Here is a 20,841-nt window from a genome sequence, read left to right on the forward strand (position 1 = left end):
AGATTTTGCCAAAGAAAACCTAAAGGCGGGGGGAAGATGAAGGATGTCCTTCAGCACAGAGAACCTTCCCATCAATCACTTCAGCACATTTGTGGCATAGCTGTTTGACACAAGCATGTTCTTGTGACCTCTATCCCTTTTCTCTTCTTCTTTTTCCCTCAGTAACTTGCTTCACCCACATCTCTTTGTTTTCTTTCTGTCTGAGGGCAGTGTTGCGTGGTAAAGGTTGCTGTCCATAACACATATCTACACAGGCATTCTCTGTAATGTAAAGGCTGAAGTGGGAGGCAGGCAAGTGACTCAGTGTGAGTGGGGCTCTTGTCATGTGTCGTTGGTATTCCCTCTAAAGAATGCAGAGGAGAGTTTCCCAGCCTGGAATGGTGGATTCCTTCTTGCTGAGTCTGAGTATGAATGTGGACCAAGAGGAGTCATTATGGTCGCGTCGCTTTGCACATTTATTGTACCGTTAGCTTTATCTTTTCTTTTTTTAAAGATCCTGTCGATAAATTGTGGCATCCCAGAAAGTTTTATGCAGACAGATGTGCATTAGGACTTAAGTGCTGGTTAATTTGGCAATAACTTTTAATAACCTACGTTTAAGAGTTCACTTGAAAATGTGCCACCTAGATTGGCTATTTTGAGTATCCAAACCAACAACAAGTCACAACTGTTACAAGTATTGTATTATACAACTCCAACTGCAAAACAAAAGTTGGGATGTAATGTAAAATGTAATTAAAAACACATTTCCAATAATTTGCAAATCTCTTAAACCTGTATTTTATTCATAAGAGAACAAATAAAACATATCTGACGTCTAAACTGAGACATTTTACTATTCAATGAGAAATATGAGCTCAGTGTACGAGTTTTAAAAAAGAGCGTCTTTGAAAGGCAGAAACATGGGCAGACATTCAGAAATCTGTAAAACTGTATCCTTAAAATTGTGGCATAACTTCACAATAATGGTCCTAAGTGTAAAACTGCAAAGACTTTGAATGTGTCATTATCTACAGTACATATTCTCATCAAAAGATAGAACATGAAGAAATCTCTGTGCAAATGGCAAGGCTAAAAATCAAAATCAGACGAATGTGATCTTCGAGCTCTCAGACTGCACTGCATTAAAAACAGGCGTGAGTGATTGTATCATAGAAATCACTGGAAGACCTCTAAATGGATCTAGTTCATGCAGCCCTGTGTGGCCACTTTCCCATCTGGAAGGGCATTGTCAATGCTGAAAGACTTCTACTGGTTTTAGAGCAACGTACGCTCCCATCCAGGAAAGAGCTTGCATATTTCAGCAAGGTAAACTCGACAGTGTTTCTCACCGTCTGTTCCTGATGCTGTACTTTTTAAAGACAGCTGATAGTTATGTTAAATATACAAAAACTGTAGTTAATGAGCCATGACAGGCAACAGCATGTGGAAATCCAGTAAAACCAAGGAATAACAGGCGGGTACAATTTTTTTTGTGCGGTAAAGCCGCTATTGTATCACCACACAGCACGTTGACACTTACCACCCATTGTTCAGTGCCTTTGTTACCGAAAACAGCCAGGAAGCCTTACAGTATGTGTGAGTCAGGTCCCTGGCTGTATCCCTCTCCATTGTGTCCTGCTTTGCTGGTGATGACAATGATAGCCACTGTCCTCTGATTGAAATACATCGTCAACATAGCTTACATAGCTACATGGTCCATATGCACGCAGTGCAGCTGGCCTCAGCGCAGCTTCTACAGCAGCGAGGCCATTTTGAATTCATGAATTATTTAGTTGTTTCTTGTGCAAGAGGGAGAATGTGTCTGATTTCTAAAAAGGAGGGGGGTTGGAGGGCCTGTGATTCTCTCTTTCTCTCTCTTTTTTTCTTTTTTTGTGAAGGAGTAAGAAAAAGGGAGCTCTCCTCTGTAGTGAGTGAGGGAGGAGTGTGTGCCTGGTATCTGGGAGCTGAAGAGCCAGAACAGCAGGACTCCGTTAGATCAAACAGGCTTCCACTGCGGATAAGAACGAGGACCTGGCAGGGAGACAGAAAAAACATGAGCAGGGAAGGGATAAAGCAAAGTAAGAAGACTGCTCTTTGTAGTATTTCAAGCTAATGAGAACTGCCAAATAATAAACGGTCCTAATGAGCATCTTATTTGCTTTGTGTACCTTGTGGCTTACTCCTAATACTCTGTCTGAGTCTGCTATTGCAAGTTTAGAACAGGTGTTGACCACATTCCTACCTCTGTTCTGCTGCAACCCTTGACCTTTTTGTTTTCCTGACAGCCACAGACTGTCCCTGGGGATCTGCTCCCATCTCTGGAGCCCATCCGGTTGTCAAGCATTAACGTCATGGTATCTTTTCCAGGTGACTCTACGTATATGAGCAGGCATGTTTATGGTACACTGGGAGATTACACTGAAAGTGCTCCTTCTTCTCATCCTTCTCATAGTCATCATCAATAATTCAGCTACACTTGCAGGACACAGCTCTGTGTTTTTGGTCTTAACCTTCCCTGTAGGTTCCCCTGTATTTATCTATGGCTTTTTAGACTATTACTGTACACCTATTTTGTTTCTTTCCATCCCCTCTCCCATTCTACTCAGTTTTGTCTTTAGAGTCTTGCTGTCAAGTTTACACCAAAGCTCTCAAATCTCTCACTCTTACTTATATTAGTATCTTATTTTCCCTTCTTCTCTCCCATGGTTTTCTTTTGCTTTTGTTGTGTTTAAAAAAGAAAAAGTCAGGGATTTTATTCCATCCCCTCCCTTCTTTTCCCACCTCTGTGCTTTTCTTTTCTTTTTTAAAAAATCTTGTCAAGGCAGTTTTTTGGGGGCCGGAGAAAAGTCTGTTAAGGGGAGCTAAGAGGAAAGGGTGTGGCCACCCACACTGCGGTACTCTATTGTGTTGCAGTGATTCCACCATGTCCTCTCTCTGATAAACACACATGACATCACGCACAAAATTGAACACACACTCAGTGCAGAGCCACTGACCTCGTGTTCCACTCTCCACTCACTCAAGAGGTATATTCTCTCTTGGTATCAGGGCTGTCCATTCCTGAGCACAGATAGCTTTGTTTTCTGTCATGTGTTTGAAACTCACTAGATAGCAGACTTCCAAAGTGTCAAAGGGCAGAAAGCATGAGAAAGTTGACCAGTCGCATTTAACCACAGGGCCGAAAACAACTGGCAGTTTAATCAAAAAATCTGACACTTCCAGAAGTTTATCTCGTCACTGTCTCTCCTCCTCGGGGAAGTCACCGCTCGGGGTCAGCTACCGAGAGGCGATCCTCTGCTCAGCGTCTTGCTTATGCACATTTCAGTGGACGTTTACTTGCTTTTATTGAGGATTCAACACAGACATGAAGTTTAATCATTAAGGCTGTCTTCACACTAATAGCAAGTGTGTGGGTTGGGACATGTTATTGAAGGTACTGAGGGAAAACAGAACTTGGAAGTCCAGTTTTAATCATGCATCCATGAATGTGAAGCCTCATGAGAAGGGACACCACTGCTCAGCAGGTTCTACTTATTTTGACCAGCAGTCCTCATATGTATCAAAGTAGATATAATTTTCTCCTTTGTCTTTTTGGACCTGTAAGTTAGAATAGTCCATAATAAGTGTAAGAGCTTTCAATCCACAGCCTGTCCAGATGGGTAGGTGAAGACTAGCAGACCAGCAACACAACTGGCTCAAGACCTAGCGTAGCAAATTAAGGAAATACACCTAACACAAAGGCTACAGAGACTCATGTTTGTACAATCCCAGAATATTGCATTTGGTCAGTGATCCTAGTTATAGGTCAAGTGCTTATTGGTTAAAAGGATCAAAAACATGAATCACAGTCTACATCACACAGAAATCTACAGAAATCTGCCACTGTGACAGCAAACTACAAGTAGACATGAAGACTTGGACGATAAATGGTTTTTAACCCTGTATCAAGTCTGTGTGATTGATTACTATTAGCATTGAGTGGATGCCATTCCTATATGGGAGCACCAGTGTCTCGGTTTATTTAGGTATCTGACTACAAAGAGTGAAGGATTATGGGTACCAGACGTGCTTTGTGCAGACCGAGTACCAAATAGCCTGATGGGGGTGATGCTCTGTGTGTGAGAGTTCACCACCTGTGGGGACAAGTGCAAAAAATACATCAAGGAACAAAGTAAAAGCATGAGAAGGGCAGACGGTGGGTTTAATCAATACTTTTAATTGATTCTTTTTTCAAATAGTCAATTTTTTTTCAAGTGAAGTAGACTGTTCATCCAGCACGTCTGACTGTGCTGATGTTCTGACATTGAATTAGAGGGTGATATTTGAGATGCTGATTTGAGGTGTTATGAGTATGTGTGAGAAAGTAAAAATAACAGTGTTTTTGTGTGTTTGAGGAGCACAGAGGTTGTGACACGGTGTATTAGCATATCCTCAGGCTTACCCTGCAGTGGCTTATAAACACATCCTCCAGGTATCATTTCTCTCAGACTTTATCTGAGAGAATTCTGACAGGTGAGTTATTTCTGAACCGTGTTTTCTTTTTTCTTTTTTTTCTAGGTTTTACTTCAGAGGTACAGTGAAGATTAGCTTAAGGCTTCCCTGAGTGTACAGTGAAAACATGCAGCCTGTAACACTAGCCTATACAATGTCTTTGTCCTGAGAGTGAAACGGTATCGGAAGAATCAGGTCTGGAAATTGCCTGAAGTTGCACTTTCTTACTTTATTCACTCAGCAACAGAAAAGAGCTTAAGTTACTGAACTTTAACTGACCCTAATTTGCTCTGCTGCAGGGAGGTTCTTTTTTTTTTTAGATCTTTATTTGGTAAACGATTAGTTATGTCTATAACTTCTGTTCCCTGAAGGAGAGGAACGAGGTACAACACATAAGTATGGGATATCACGCCCTCGCGTGTCCTGGCTGAAGAAACCTTTATTCACGCCTTTACGGCAGATGACGTGTGATGACACGCGCAAGGCCCCGCCCGCACATATAGCCGCTGCCATCACCGTCATCCCTCAGTTCGATAGCCGCTCTTCACCGAGCCAACTGCTCAGTGGGGCCACCCTGTGTTGTACCTCGTTCCTCTCCTTCAGGGAACAGAAGTTATAGACATAACTAATCGTTCCCTTTCAGTCGATTCACTCGGTACAACACATAAGTATGGGACCTATATACACGCCCCGCAGAGCAGCCACCGAACCGGAACGGGACCACCACATCCTTAGTGAGTGGTAGACCCAGCAGAAAGGACAGCATGAGCCACCGAAGGGGCTGTAACGTCCAACCGATAAAACCGCACAAAAGTGTGCGGCGACGCCCAATTAGCCGCTGCACAAATATCAGCCACAGGCACCCCTCTAAAAAGAGCCCATGAGGTCGCCATCCCCCTGGTGGAATGAGCTCCCACCCCGTGGGGCAACGCAAAACCTCCGGTGCTGTATGCCAGCGAGATAGCTTCTACAATCCAGTGGGACAGCCTCTGTCTGGACAGAGCTCTACCCCTATTCGGATTAGCGAAGCAGACAAACAACTGGTCACACAAACGCACATCCCGAGTGCGCTCAATGTAGGTGCGTAGCGCACGCACCGGACAAAGAGAATGCACCCTCCTCTGCTCCTCAGATTCAAAAGGAGGGGAGCAAAAGCTCAGCAACTCAAACTCCATTGAACTATAAGATGCAGGCATGACCTTGGGAAGATAGGCGGCATTCGGACGCAATACGACCTTGCGGCCATCAGGAGAAAACTGTGTGCAGGCAGGATGCACAGACAGCGCATGAAGGTCCCCCACTCGCTTCGCCGAGGCCAAAGCGAGAAGTAATGCGGTCTTATACGAAAGAAGTTTCATATCTACCGACTCAACGGGTTCAAACGGAGGGCCACAAAGGGCCTCCAGCACCAAAGACAAGTCCCAAGCCGGGACACTGGACTTAAGCACGGGCCTCAGCCGGCGAACCCCTTTCAGAAAACGCACGGCGAGGGGATGCGCACCTGGTGTCACCCCGTCAAAACCGATATGACAAGCAGATATAGCCGCTAAATAAACCTTGATCGTCGAAAACGAAAGGCCTTTATCCAACAGCTCCTGCAGGAATGTTAAAACATCCACAATAGAGCACTGAAATGGGAGAGTGTGGCGGTCCTGGCACCATCGCTCGAAGGCTCGCCATTTGTAAGCGTACAAGCCTCTAGTAGACGAGGCCCTGGCGCTCTGAATCGTCGCTACCACACTAGGTGGCAGACCCTTAGCAACCAAGTTTAACCTCTCAGCAGGTAAGCATGAAGGTGCCACAGATCCGGGCGCGGATGAAACACTTCCCCCCCCGCCTGAGAGAGGAGATCCCTGCGGAGAGGAAGCTGCCAAGGACTTGCTGCAAGCAGGCTGATTATTTCTGCATACCACGACTTCGCGGGCCACCAAGGGGCCACCAGGATCAGAGAGAGGGAATGCCGACGCACCCTCTCCAGAATTGGAGATATCATTTCCACTGGGGGAAATGCATACAGGAGCACGTCTGGCCATTGGTGCGCTAGCGCGTCCAAGCCCAAGGGTGCATCGTGGTCGATTATGGAGAAGTACAGGGGGCAGTGAGCATTCACCCTGGAAGCAAAAAGATCTATTTGCGCCTCGCCAAATAGATCCCAAATCTGAGCCACTATTGAAGGGTGTAACCTCCATTCTCTCACCAGAGGACCCCCCCTGGAGAGAAGGTCCGGCCCCAGGTTCAGGTGGCCCGGGACATGGGTGGCTCTTAGAGTCAGAAAATGAACACTGCACCATAACAGCAGAGAGCGAGACAGCTGCAACAGGGGAAGAGAGCGTGTTCCTCCCTGCCTGTTTATATAAGACACCACTGTTGAATTGTCCGTCCTGACTAAGACATGCTGGCCCTGCAGGACTGGACGGAAACGCTTTAGAGCTAAGAACACTGCTAACAGCTCTAAGTGGTTGATGTGCAGCTGGCGCTGAGCCGCGGACCAGATCCCTCTCACTGACGCACCCTCGCACAGCGCTCCCCACCCACTTAGGGAAGCATCTGTGGACACCACCTTGCGAAACAACACCCTCCCAATCCGAGAGCCCTGGTGCAGTAGCCCGGGCTCCCTCCAAGGACGGAGAGCTAGCATGCAAGACGCAGTTACCGGCAGCCTCCTCCGGAGGTGACGCGAAGCACACAAACGGTGAGAGAGAGTCCAGCGTTGAAACGCTCTCATTTTCAACAGCCCAAGCGGCACTACGGTGATCATAGATGCCATCATGCCCAACAAGCGCAATATCGTCTGGAAACGCAGTCTGCGTCCCAGCTGAAATTGAGCGAGGCAGCGATGAAACGCGGCCACTCTGTGCTCTGACAACCGTGCGCGGCTGGAAAGAGAGCATATTTCCAGACCGAGAAAAGCGATCTGTTGACCTGGGATTAGCGAGCTCTTCTGAAAGTTCACAGAGAACCCCAGTGTCTGAATGTGTGACAGAACCCGCGACAGCTGCGTCTCCGCCTGTTCTCTGGAGCAAGCCACGAGAGCCCAGTCGTCCAGGTAGGCCAAGATGCGGATGCCCCTCTTCCTGAGGGGCGCTAGCGCTGCCTCGGCACATTTCGTAAAGGTGCGGGGAGCGAGCGACAGCCCGAACGGCAGCACTAGGTATTCGTAGGCTACGCCCTCGAATGCAAACCTCAGAAACTGCCTGTGTTTCGGGTGTATAGCGACATGAAAATAAGCATCTGTTAGATCGATTGTCGCAAACCAATCTCCCGGGCCGACTGCACTCAGGAGCTGTCTGAGTGTTAGCATCTTGAACCTGTACGTTCGCAGGTACGTGTTCAAGACTCGCAGGTCGAGGATGGGACGAAGCCCTCCCCCTTTCTTCGGAATGACAAAATAACGGCTGTACCAACCTTTGTCCGTCTCCGAAGCGGGGACCACCCGTATTGCTCTCTGCTGTAATAGCGCCTGTATTTCCTCTCTGAGTACCAAGGCTGCCTCGGGGTTGACAATCGTGTTCACGACTCTTTGGAAACGAGGCGGCTTGACCCGGAACTGCAACCGGTAACCCATGGCAACGGTTTGCAGCACCCACGGAGAGGGGGCGCAAGCGCGCCACTGAGGGAAGTGAGCAGCCAGCCGGCTGGCCTGCAGCACTGACGGCGGGGCGCCGTCGCCCCCCAGTGTGTCTGCAGGGGACTGCATCCCCTGCCTGACCTGGCTCATTTCGCCTGCAGGTTGAGCATTTGAGATTGTTTGAGAGTAAACAACACTCTTTATTGATTGCAACATGGGAACATGTACATTTATACATTTTGTTGGGTGCACCTTTTCCGGGGCATAACAATGAAAAACAGCGGGAACACTCGATGTGGTCGCTTGAACATTCAACACATCTGAACCGTGTGCAGGGGTTATGTGCTTGGGAGACCGCGATAGGGAAGTGCAGCGCCTTCTGGGGCTGACAACCTGAACAGAACTTAAGCGGCACCTCTTGTGCGGCAACAGAGGGGTAAGAGCAGCGTCTCCCTGCTGCCGGATCCCTTCCCCACTCGCAATCACAGCTAGGAGGGCTGAGGCTTCTTCCTCCTGGGCGTCGGGTCCCGTCGGGGGCCCGGGGGAGGGCCTTTGCCCCAGGCCGACTGGCGTGGAGCTCGGGCCGGAGTACGTGCTCTCGCCGGCGGCCCTCCCACTCCAGCAGTGGGCGCCGGTCTCTTGCCAGCTGTCAGAGGAGCGGCGGGCCTGTGAGAGCTAGCAGTGGGCTTGGGCTGGGGCTGGCGTCTGGGGATGATGTCGCGCAGAGCTTCCGTCTGCTTCTTCCTCAGATCGAATCTAGCCTGAATGGCTTCAAGTGAATGTCCGAATAACCCAGCCGCAGACACTGGTGCGTCCAGATACACAGCTCTGTCTCTATCAGGGACGTCGGAGAGGGTCAGCCACAGGTGCCTCTGCGCCACCACTGTCGAAGCCATCCCTCTGCCCAGGGAGAGCGCTGCACAGCGAGACGCACGGAGGATGTAATCCGTGGTGACTCTAACCTCGTTAAGAAGAGGTGACAGCGGGCTGTCCTCCGGAACCAGCGATCCAAGCTCCGCCAGGCACATTGCTTGGTACGTCTGGAGCATGGTGACGGAGCTCATGGCTCGAGCGGTGCCGGCCTGAGCCCGATAAATCTTCTCCAGCTGCGAGGCCGAGAATCTGCAGTGCTTGGACGGCAGAGTTGCGGGGCCACCGACACCATGGTTATGGGACGGGGCCAGATAAGCAGCCAGAGACGGCTCCATAGGGGGTGGGTTAGCTAAACCAGCTCCCTCGGCGCCGTCCAATTCCATGTACTGTCCATAGCCGGGCACAGTGACGCGGGTAGACAGAGGTTTGTCCCATGACGCTGTTAGCTCGCAGAGAAAGTCTGGGAACATGGGAAGGCAGTTTTTGGCCGTTGCGGGCTCCGGTGGAAGGAAAAAACCCGCAAACCGCGACGGCTTCCGAGCTGGTGGAGGAGAGGGCCAGTCCACCTGCAGCTTCTCAGCGGCACGGCGAAACAGGGAGAAAAGAGAGGTGTCATCGTGGCCGACCGGCGCAGCAGCGGCGGCATATTGGGTCGACAATGAGCTCTCCTGCTCATCCTCCGACAAACCATGGATGTCCAGGCCGATGTCCAGCACGTCATCGTCTTCCTGGGGAGCGCTGGCGGGCTTCAACCCAGGCTGAAGCCCGTCAGCGCTCCTGCATGGTTCCGGTCCGTCATCGGCTAACCCGTCAACGTATTCCATGTGGTCAGCCCAGCTAATCGCGGGGACATCGACCTGAAAATTTTCGTCTTCGGACTCGGACGAAGCCGGGGCTCCAGACTCGGAAAGAAGAGGGTCATGCCGTGCGACAGCCGAGCGTCCCAGCACTCTTTCCACAAACGTCACCCGTCTTTCCAGGGTCGAGCGTCGGAGCTGGCGACAAAACGCACAAGCTTCGGGCTCCGTCAACGCTCTCCTAGCGTGGACGATCCCCAGGCAGACAGGGCAGGCATCGTGCTGGTCGCTGTCGTGCAAAGAGAAACCACATCCCTGAGGACAGGGGCGAACAGAAGATTTCTGCTTTGCTCGCTTCGGTTTGGAGTCCATTCCCAAAACGCAAAGCGAAACGCTGCACAAGAAAAACTTGAAAATAGCGCTCCGCGGGCAGCCTACGCACCAGCTGGGCGGTGGAGGCTAACACCAACAGGGGCAGTTAAGCTAGGTTCAAGTGGGCAGACAACGGAGCTAACTAGCAGTAGCTAACTAGCCCAACTCAGCAGAGGTGTTCTCAGCGAGGTGAAGAGCGTAAGAACTGAGGGATGACGGTGATGGCAGCGGCTATATGTGCGGGCGGGGCCTTGCGCGTGTCATCACACGTCATCTGCCGTAAAGGCGTGAATAAAGGTTTCTTCAGCCAGGACACGCGAGGGCGTGATATCCCATACTTATGTGTTGTACCGAGTGAATCGACTGAAAGGGAACCCCCAATCACGAATCTGCCATGTGCAAGAATGTCCTGCTAGGTGTGCAAAAGTCTGCTTTAGTTTGATGCATTTGTGTATGAAAGGATGCTGTATCTTCATTATGAAGAAGTTCAAATGACAACCTGTCCTGTGCTTTTAATGACATTTGGCCAGCTGCAAACTGTTACAGAATATCAAACTTAGAAGGTGTGAAAATAAATTATTTTTATACTGCTGGCCAGGTCAGGAAGTTCTTGCATGGTCTCTTGGTTTTTTTTCTGGTTTTGCATCAGCATACTGCATTAGCATCTCTGTACCTCAAATCCTAAAAATATATGTATAGAGTTCTAACAAGCTTGAGAAGTATTTAGTATGATCACCTTTATTCTTCAACACAGCTTGAACTCTCTTAGGCAGCTTTCTTGTTGTTTCTTTAAGTATTTTAAGTAGGGTTCAGGAATAATTATCCAGACTTGTTGAAGGACATTCAAAGCTCGTGTTTGGATGTTGGCTGCCTTTTGTTCTGTTCTCTGTTGAGATGATCCCACACTGCGGGGAGGCCAGTCCATGACTGATAGTGTTGCATTGGGTGGTTTTTTTACTAGGTATGTTTTTAGGTATGTTGGTAGTGTGTTTTTTCGATCACTGGTATGCTGAAAAATGAAGCTGTTGCCAATCAGATGCTTTCCAGATGTGTTGCATGCTGGATCAGAATTTGACCATATATCTGTGTTTATAATTATGAGTTTTAATTTAACACAATTCATTTTAAGAGCCCCAGCACTGCTGGCTGAAATGGACCCCCAACAGTGACGGGGGCTTTCAGATACTGTTCCTCTGCTGTAGATTGTGTTTTAAGGTCAGCTGCTTTTTCAGTTTCTTCTTTGGTTTTTGTGTTGTTTTGTTTCTCAGGGCAAATTGCACAGCATGCTAAAATGCTAAAAGCTCACACTATTTTATGCCTCTCAGACTGCTCTCAGACATATTTCTGTTAAAAAAGTGTGAACTAATGGTGTACATTTGTGGCAGCCTGCTAGTAGCAAATGGCTAAAGATACAATTTAAAATTGGTTCTGCGCTGCGTTGTCTGTTATGTGTAGGTACAACACTGGTTCATCGCTTAATTTAGATGATTTTTTTATGCTTAATGGTTCACAGGTCAATGTTGAGTTGCTGAACTCACGAAAGAGAAACCTTCCTTTAAAAATGGTGAGGACTGGACTGAAGTATTGTGCAAGACCGCTTTTAAAAAGTTACAAGAAAATCTGGCTCCATGGACACAAAATATAAAGAAATGAGACTTAGACTTTTTTATTGTCACTGTGCAGTTTCTTGCACAGCAAAATTGAGGGCTGACTCAGGACTTTTGCACAGTACTGCTTGCAGTCTATGATTATTGTAATCTTGTTTCACTCTCATAGCACTCTCCTAAGCCTGCTGAAATGAATAACCTGACTTCTGTGTTTTCTGTAATCTCATTTGCTGCTTTCCTTGGTAGGTCAAGAAGCCCAAAATATTCATTAAAGGGCTCAGCGCTAATGGAAGAGGGAAAAATGAACAGACAGAGTGTGGACAACTGAACAATGACCTAGCCCCCTTTTACAAAATTATCTGTTTTCATGACATGGGTACTTGGATACACCAAATCTGATAACCCATGATCGGAGCTTCATGGGTCAGTATGTGCGCTTGTGACTCTTCCTGCCGTCCTTCAGTCACTGCCTCAAATAGTTGGTTTTGTCTTCAGGACACTGTGATTCCATCGCACTTGAAGCAGTAACGTTCAGTAAAAATGTATTTAAATACTGTAAAAAAGTGCATTTATTGGCCGTCTGTGAGAAGTCTCTTTTGTAACCCTTCGTTGATGATTGGATAATCCAAACCAGTTGATGCTGCAAGCATCTCATTATGTCTGCACATGAAATAATTATGTTTAAAAAAAAAAGGGGTGTAAATGTGATAGATGGAAGCCAAGTGTCTAAAATGAAAGCTGGTTAATTGCTTTCCCCCAAGTTACCCATCCTAATCGCAGACGTAGGACTGTTGTTGTACATTGATTGCTCGGGGTGTAAGAAAAAGTTGTCCTCACCGTCTACTCTCTCGGTCCGCCCCAAGGAAGAAGAGTAACTGTTTTGTTTTTTTTATCGTGAAAATCAGTGGAAAGCCAGTTAAAGCCCGAACAGTGCTGCAGGGAAAAAGAAGAAGAGGAGAAACAAAAAAAAATCCCTGCGAAGTTTTTGTGCCGTTACACAGAACTATGTGTGGTGGTTTGTTGTGCTGAGGTGTGGAGTTGTTGTCTTTGCTGGTAGCCTCCTCTTGGAGCATGGCCCAGTTTCTATCGCTCTCTCTCGCTACTCCCAGTCCCTCTGCAGCAGTTAGACTCATGTCTGATTTCCATAATGTGTAAAAATTGCATGCATGCACACTTGCACACAGCAGAGAAATGACCATTGCACTAGTGGGTTGGAGAGATGGGTAGAGGTAGAGGCAGAAAGGCAGGTGACCGCATTAGCTGCACTGCAGTCTAATTGTGACATACGCTGTTTCCATCCACACAGAGGATGTTTTAATAATACGCGTGTACATATATGTTCTAAATACTTCTATCCCCCAACCAGTGATTACTTTCCTTATCCGTTATTGTTTTAATCGGTAAAATGTGAAGAAAATAGTAGTAAAAACATCACTACATTTTTCCTAGAGTGTCATTTACCATTGGTTTACCAAAATATAAAAAACTAACAGAAAAAAAGAAGAAGCAGATTTTAAAAGCCGGAACAAATTGCATTTCCTTTCTCCACAAACAACACAGACAGTCAAAATATGCTGTTGTTTTTCTGTTGATAATCGAATTCATTATTAAACCGCTCTTCACAGCCGAGTTCTTCAGGGATTTTTTTTTTTTATAATGGAAGAATAAAGATTCTTCCAGGAGAAAAATAGAATGCTGCAGAGATTTTTAAGTATATTTCTGCTCCCTTTTCAGCACCACGAGGCATGTGGCATCTTGTTTCATTATATTTAAGAGAAAGCAGACATCTCGGGAGCTGTTGTCTCCTAGACTGATATGTATGTATAAACAGCACCCTACTATCATAAGTTGGATATGTGGTTTAAAACATGGATAGATGGATAAGATTAAAAATATAAAAACAACGTCTATTTGATTTTTGGGGTGAGCTGTCGTTTTATATTAGGACTCATGTAGTTCTGCATTCCTTTATCTTGCGTATGTGCCCCTCCTGTTTCGAAGAGAGCCGCAGCTGAAGGCTGTGGCGATTTGACCTCGAGTCGGATGCGCTGATAGCATCTCATGTTATCATCTGCTGCTCTGGGTTTCATCCTTTGTGTGATGGTGCCCTTTGCTCTTTTTCTCCTGGCCTCCGTGCCTTCCGCCGGCGCTCGGATAAAGATCAGCAGCCATCAGCAGATACGGCCTTTAACTCGTGTGTTGCTGCCCAGCCTCTGCTCTCAGCTCTCACTGCGTCCTATCTTGATCTCTATCATTTTTCCTTCAGCCTTTTTCAACATGCCACTGATTTCTCATGCAGTGTCGCGATAAGACTTTGCTGCATAAGGACATCCATACGAGTCACTCACACGTGTTTAGTATCATGCAGCATTTCCTCGCTGAGAATATGCATGTGTGTTTCCCCTCTCCTGTGCGGCAAATGCTGCCATAGCTCTTTATTAAATGACAGAAAGGTTTCCATTACGCACTGTGTTAGGCTTCAAAGCCGTGATACTCCTCTCGGGGGGGCCTTAACGTGCACATGCCTACACAGCCCTCAAGGTCCCTGTGAATCATTAGTGATGACTGGGCTAATTCTTACTGAGGAGTGAAATAAAGATGAAGATGACTGCACGACTGATGACTGTTTAATCTAGAAGTAAGAAATGATTACACGCTGCCGCTCAATCGCTGGGATTATGACGAGTGTTAACACGCTAATAAAGACAGGGAAGAACCTCTACCCGCCCAGTGATGCTTCCGCACATGAAAGGCATCCTCTTCCCCATCCTTTGCTGTTTGAAACTAGCCTTGGATGATTGTGGTAATGCTTGTTGCTTTAAGAGAGTGTTGCCTGGAAATGTCGAGGCTGATTTAAGTTATTCCACGCACTGTCAGACAAGACCACTTGCACAGACAGACATACACTCAGTGGGCTTCTTCCCATGGTTGTGTTTTGGATTAGTCAAATCTCCTGACTGGCTGCTAAGCTGATTAACATGGGGGGGGGCGCGTTATGCACTGGCCATTTTGAAACACTGGAAAGGGTGTGGACGCACATGCACACTGGGAGAGCTCAGCTTAATATTGCTGTTGGCTCAGGGTGATATGATATGCGTGCGTGTGGGTGTTTGTCTGATACCTGTCCATACCTCCTCAGACAGATGGCATAGAGCTCTATACTGTAATAGTTTGGATCCCTGTGGAGAGTGTGTGTGTGTGTGTGTGTGTGTGTGTGTGTGTGTGTGTGTGTGTGTGTGTGTGTGTGTGTGTGTGTGTGTGTGTGTGCCTGCCAAAGCTGGAGAGTGTATGAGATGGAAACAGAGGGAGAGAGAGACGGAGATGAGGCCTGCTGGAACAGACTGAGGCCCAGATGGCTGTGTCCAACAGAGACAGGAAATAGAGGTGACACCAGGTGGATGGTACCCTTCAGCATGAACAGCATCCACAAACACACATACACACAGAAAGGACACTGAAATTAGCCTTGAGGCCAAGAATTCAAGATGGTCAGTCTCAAATCTTGTGCGTTGCTAAATTATAGGATAACGTGTGATCTCATTTAGTGCCGCTCATCTCGGTTGAACCGAGAAGTTGATCACAGACTCTGGATATCTGATTGCTGATTAGGTTGTCTGTGAAGTCCAGTACCTACACTTCAATAGCATTTTAAACTAAACTGGAAGATAATCGTTATTCGCTTCTTTACCAGAATTGCTTCCCTCCAGTTCCCGCGTGTGTGGGACCTACCCCCTCCCCCAGTGCCGTTCTCGACTGGGTTAGTGGAGCAGGCGGTGCCTGAAAGGGAGCGAAAGAAGCTAGTTAACTTTTGATAAGCAGCCTTTTTTATTATGCGTAGAAACCCCCAGCCCCCAGTCTTTAACCCCACATTCTGTCTGCCACCACACAAATGCTTGTGTGCTGTGCACGCGATGGCTAGAAAGAGATATGGGTGTCAGGAGAGGTAAATGCAAAGAAGTAGAACATACTCCTGGAAAGCATGACTGCAAAAAGAAATAACGATCTGGTAAAAGAATAGACTCTGCAGGAACACTTAGAAACAAGCTGAGCGTTCTTTGGAGCTGAAACCGATAGTTGTAACCAGCTGGTTGACATGGGAGACTGACCCCCTCCAGTAACTTTGCAGACCCCTGACCCTTGACCTGTGCTCTTTGCTCACAGAGTGCAAGGAACCCTGACGGTAGCTTGCATGGCCACAAAAAATGTAATCGATCATAGAAACGTCCTCTGTCTTTCCTACAGTTGCACATAAAGCATCCTACTGTCACGTAAAGGGTTAACGACTTCCTGATCTGACCACAGAGGTGTGGAGCAGTGCCGTGGAATTTACCCCCGCTGAGTACTAAACCCCCTGCAAAAACACCCCCCCTCTTCCTCCCCGTCACCTCTTTTTCATGTTTCTCTCACACTGCCTCCCCCTCTCCCTGCTCCCTCGCAACCACCACCAAAGAGGGCATCATGGACAAAGAGTAACAGTTACCAAGCAAAACTCAGTGGGGAGGGGAAGCGTATCTCCAATATCATGGTATGACTAGTAGTTTTTTCAGAAGTGCTTTTGTCTTATTTGATACTTAAAAGCTCCCATTTGATGTCTAATCTTCTGATGTAGTATATCTGGGTCACTGAGAGAAGCATGCTTTTCCCCCTTTATTGCTGAGAGCTGGATGGGAAAGTTAATATAGGAAACCTAGAAGAAGTCACCGCATCAGCACACACATAATACATCATTTGCCCCCTTTGGGTCTTTTGTAGATCGTATAAATGAAGAGTAAGATTGCCTATTGATTAGTGAGTTTTAGGAGTGCTGATATACAAATCCTGTTAGCGCTCAGCCATGCCTTAGAGGCTGTTTCCTTGCTTCCAGGGTAGAGGCTTTATGAAAAGCACCCTTAGATTTAATATAATGTTAAACATTTTTTTGTAATATTCTACTTTGCTACAGCGAGAGCAGAGGTAGAGTAGGTTGGTGGAGATAAAGAATGAAGAAATCTATTAAGTGTTGCTGGAGATCCAAAATACTTTCTTTACAATTGTGAAATAAATAAGGCCTCTCTGACGGCAGTGTTTAATTATCGCCTGGGTCAGAGTGACGTAAATTTGGTCATCAAAAGAGTCGGCAAGAGGCTCTGTGCAGATGTCAACTCTGCTATAATGCAGCAAATATGTTCTCCAGACTTCAGATAAGCAATAAGCACAATATGAACAGCTACTCCCCCATAGCTGTCCGGACGTGGGGCCAATCACTGCTTGAGTTTGTTCGAATGCAGACACACGTGCACTCGTGTTTTGGATTTCTAAACGCTGACAAAGAAAATGATAACCCTGCCTGCCAAGCAATCAAGCTTTAATGCTGCTTTGCTATATGAAAGTGTGTGTGCGTGTGAGAAAGGTCAGGAGCTTGCATCCTCGCCTTCCCGAAAGTATCACTATATATTCACTAGCATTATGACGTTAGTTGAAAAGGGAAACTAATAAAGTACCATAGTGACACCAGTAAACGTTGATGTTTTATGCCCTTTATTCGTTTATGCCCGACCATAGCCCAGCGTTTATTTCTCTGCCGTCGAACTCGCTGTCGGTCCCTCCTCTCCTCTGCTGAACAGTACATTTGCAGCGGTTTGGCTTCGGGATGGTTTTCCATGTCTACAAGTCGCGAAGCTTGTTAACTTGCCTTCTTAAGACGACACTACTTTTCCTAAAAGTTTTAGGGTCTGGGTGAGAGAGGAAATGCCTCTATAACTTTTAATGTATGCATGTGTGTGTGTGTGTGTGTGTGTGTGTGACAGAGAGTGAGACGCAGAGAGAAAGAGTGAGAGTGTGTGTGTTTGTTTTTGGAGGAAATGTCCAGACCCAAGAAAAAGGCATTGGCTGGAATCTTTCCATTCCTGCAATAGCTTTCCCTCCAACACTTACTGTACTGTAACTCTATCCTTTCCTCCCCTCTCCACAAGTGTGTGTACGTACGTGTGTGTGTGTGTCTGTGTGTGTATATACACTAAAGCAGTATTAGTTTGACATGTCTGGAACTAATAGAGTCCACCCTGCTGAAGAATCTTATTAGGAAATACTACCTGCAACTTGAGGCTTTAGTCTACCTACTCATTCAACGGCCTAAACATCGTGTCTGTTTCACTCTCACTCACACACTTTTGACTGCCTTCAACCTGTAAGCCCCTGGCCCATCTTCTCTCCCTCAGTCCATCTTCTCTCTTTGGTTGCCTGGTTCAGGGTTGGTGGGTTATACTGGTGAACTCCACAGCTGCCTGTTTTTCTTCAGGGCCTTTTAGTCTGAGAAAAACACAGCACACACACACATCAGTCCAACCCCTACACTCCCTCTTACACACACGTACACACACATATGCTTCCTGTAGTTGTTTTAGTATAACCCTCCCCTCTCGTGTTGCTCCCTGCTGGTAATAAACTGGTCCAGCTGACTTCCTGTCAACTGTGTCCTGTCTTCCTGTGTGTATGGGATGAATGGTCATATTATTCACACTGACGCAGTGCCCGCCCTCTTACTCACCCTTTACACTACTTTGTGCTTTTTCGTCCCCCTCTCTCTTCTTTTCTCTCTGCTTCTTTCATTCTTGTGAGGACAATGGTATGAGCTCACAGTGGTACAAAACCACTACCACCCCCCTTCTGCTTCCCCTCCTCTTTTATAAGCTTCTCCGTAGCCTGTGCTGCAGTATCAGTCCCCAGAGCAACAAAGACCAGGCCTTACTGCATAAACACAAACGTAGCAAGAAGAATGGGTAATATTGTACTTTGCTGGGAGCTACATCTCCTAATGTTTGACTTGGATTTCTTAGTCCTAGTTAACTGTACTGTGTGAGTGTGTTCTTGTGTTCCTGCTGTGATTACTGATTACCTGGCCCACAGTTTGTAGGCCCAGAGCTTGCAGAGAGATAATCCTGATGTATACAGCCAGGTTTTCTACTCTATATTAACATATTTCTCACCTTGCATTATTTTGCTCCAACAAAATAATGTCACATAAATAATGTCTGCAGAGAAAGGAAATGGGAATTTCCATACTTGAGCACACATAGAACGTGGTTACCAAAAGTAATAGGAGCCGTAAACCAGAACTTTACTGCACCCTGTAAATCAACACAACTGTGTGGACTGTCGTAGTTTGTCATTCCTCTGTTGTCTGTACTCTCTGTCACACTCCTTCTCCAGCCACTTCAAGCCTTGTCTCAAACACTCATCACATACTTGTAAACAGTTGTCGTGCGTGCGTGCGTGCGCGCGTGTGTGTGTGTGTGTGTGTGTGTGTGTGTGTGTGTGTGCGCGCGTGCGCGCGTGCGTGTGTGTGTCTGGAATAATAATATAGTAACGGAGGGGGACAGAACTAGGGCGGGGCTTCCAGGAGCAGGCTTGAAAGCTGCTGTCAAAACAGCTCAAAGTGACAACTTGGACTCAGAGTGTCACATTGCTGTGTGTGTGCGTGAGTGTGTGAGTGTGTGTGCCCATAGCCCAGGGTGTTTTCAGGTATAATGAGTCCTTGTAGCATTATGTGTAGCTTCTGTATGTAGGCCAGTACACAATGGCATCCAGGGCAACCATCACTTTTGTCAGTTACAAAACAAAACGGCGTTAAGCTGGTGGGAAATTTGCTGCAGAAATAACTCTAAGCAAAGGAAATGATGGGGGAAAGCTATGGTTAGCCTTCAGGCTGTGGTTGTCTATGTACTGTGAACTTCAGGTCGATGGTTGTAATGCCTTTTTTTTCTACTTTAATTTCCTCCTCAGTGGCCATCCACGCATTAATATGCAGCGACACATCTGTCTCAGGTTTGAGTTGAGGCAACACAGACAAGCTGCCTGCACTCTTAGTCCAATGAAGTGCCACCTTACTCAGAGTATTCTGTCTTCATCCATCATCTATTTTTGCCGTCTTCCTTTTTCTATGATGATGTATCATAAGCTCTGATGTACCATAGGGAGACGTGGGTGTAGGTGGAATAATCTAAATGGGAAAAAGACATTGAACTCCTCAGATTTCACTGCTACTTTGTGAGCTCACTAATCTTCCAGGCATATGATTTGCCCTGATATCATTTATACACAACCGTCTAACTTGCCCAAACACACCAACAAGTGGCTGCTATGTCTGGAGAGAGTCAAAGAGATAAATGAATAATAAAGACTGATCCTGAAAAAAGAAAAATGCAGTAGTGTGACTATATTCTATTGGGAGACAAATACACTATGTATGTTAATAGAAACCAAAGAGAGGATTAGCTGCTTCAAAGGTAGCAGTCATCTCTGCCTTTTCCAAACTGATCCTGTTTGTGAGTGTGGCTGGACGGGCGAACAGACTGAAAAGCGTATGGACGAGGCTCGTGCAAACAGAGCCAGACAGCCTTCAGCACTACAGACAGAGGAGGCGGAGGGGAGAGAGGGAAGAAAAACAGGGAGAAGAGCATCAGTAAAGTAGAATCCCAGAGCCTGATTACAAGACCTGCTCTCATCTGCCTGGAAAATGTGACTGGACTGTCTGGAGGGGGTGGAGGCGTCACATTCCAGTTCACATCCCACTTCACATCCCATTTCTTACTTGCTGGGGGATGATAGTCATTGCAGAGGGATGAAACCGAAGGGAAGACCTGTGCTGAATCTATTTGACTTGCTGCCTCTCCTTTTTGTTGTAGCAAACTCCCTTTCACTAAGCAAACGGCTTCTTTTGGTCGTAACGGTATTTATATGGTTAAAGACGGAAATGCATAGTGGTGGCAAATCGAATGAAAAGGCAACCCGCATGTTTTATCCCCTATCAGTCATGCTGACATGATTTGGAACCACTTGACCCTTTGTATTGACACATCTGAGTGATTACTTTAACTACGCGGCATGAGAGGTCAGTGACTGGTATGAAAATGCTCTCACTTACACGTAATGTCTTTTGTGCCCTATGAAGCTGAACACTGATGGGATATTTTCTATAGGCATATTTTACAGTGCCCCCCTCCCCCAATACAGGATGGCTTTATAACCCTGCAGTAGAGTTTCAGGGGCTTGGAGAATGAATATCAAAGCTCAATGAAGCAGTTCTGCTCACATGTGATGAGACTTTATGGTGGATTTTTCCTTTAATTTGTCACCCGTCTGTGCTTTTTACATCCCCTTAAGGAAATTGTGT

At 46.7% G+C, this 20,841-nt stretch overlaps 1 protein-coding gene across 4 annotated transcripts in view; it reads left to right on the plus strand.

The window, feature by feature from the left end:
• srgap2 (SLIT-ROBO Rho GTPase activating protein 2) overlaps positions 1-20,841 on the plus strand; it is a 61,855-nt gene that overhangs the window by 15,545 nt on the left and 25,469 nt on the right. Inside the window, exon 3 of one of the 4 annotated variants that reach the window (XM_086291993.1) lies at positions 1,881-2,060. The exons of 2 other annotated variants lie outside the window; for them this stretch is intronic. In XM_086291993.1, the coding sequence (XP_086148119.1) occupies positions 1,881-2,060 (180 nt within the window). Of the gene's footprint in view, positions 1-1,693; positions 2,061-20,841 lie in introns of those variants that run through there. One more of the 4 variants, XM_086291992.1, reaches the window with a different exon arrangement.

Source organism: Aulonocara sp. 'chitande type north' Nkhata Bay, linkage group LG5 (genome assembly GCF_057382095.1).
Source record: "Aulonocara sp. 'chitande type north' Nkhata Bay isolate Kocher_YH1m ecotype deep benthic linkage group LG5, A_spYH_male_GT1.1, whole genome shotgun sequence".
NCBI lineage: Eukaryota > Metazoa > Chordata > Actinopteri > Cichliformes > Cichlidae > Aulonocara > Aulonocara sp. 'chitande type north' Nkhata Bay.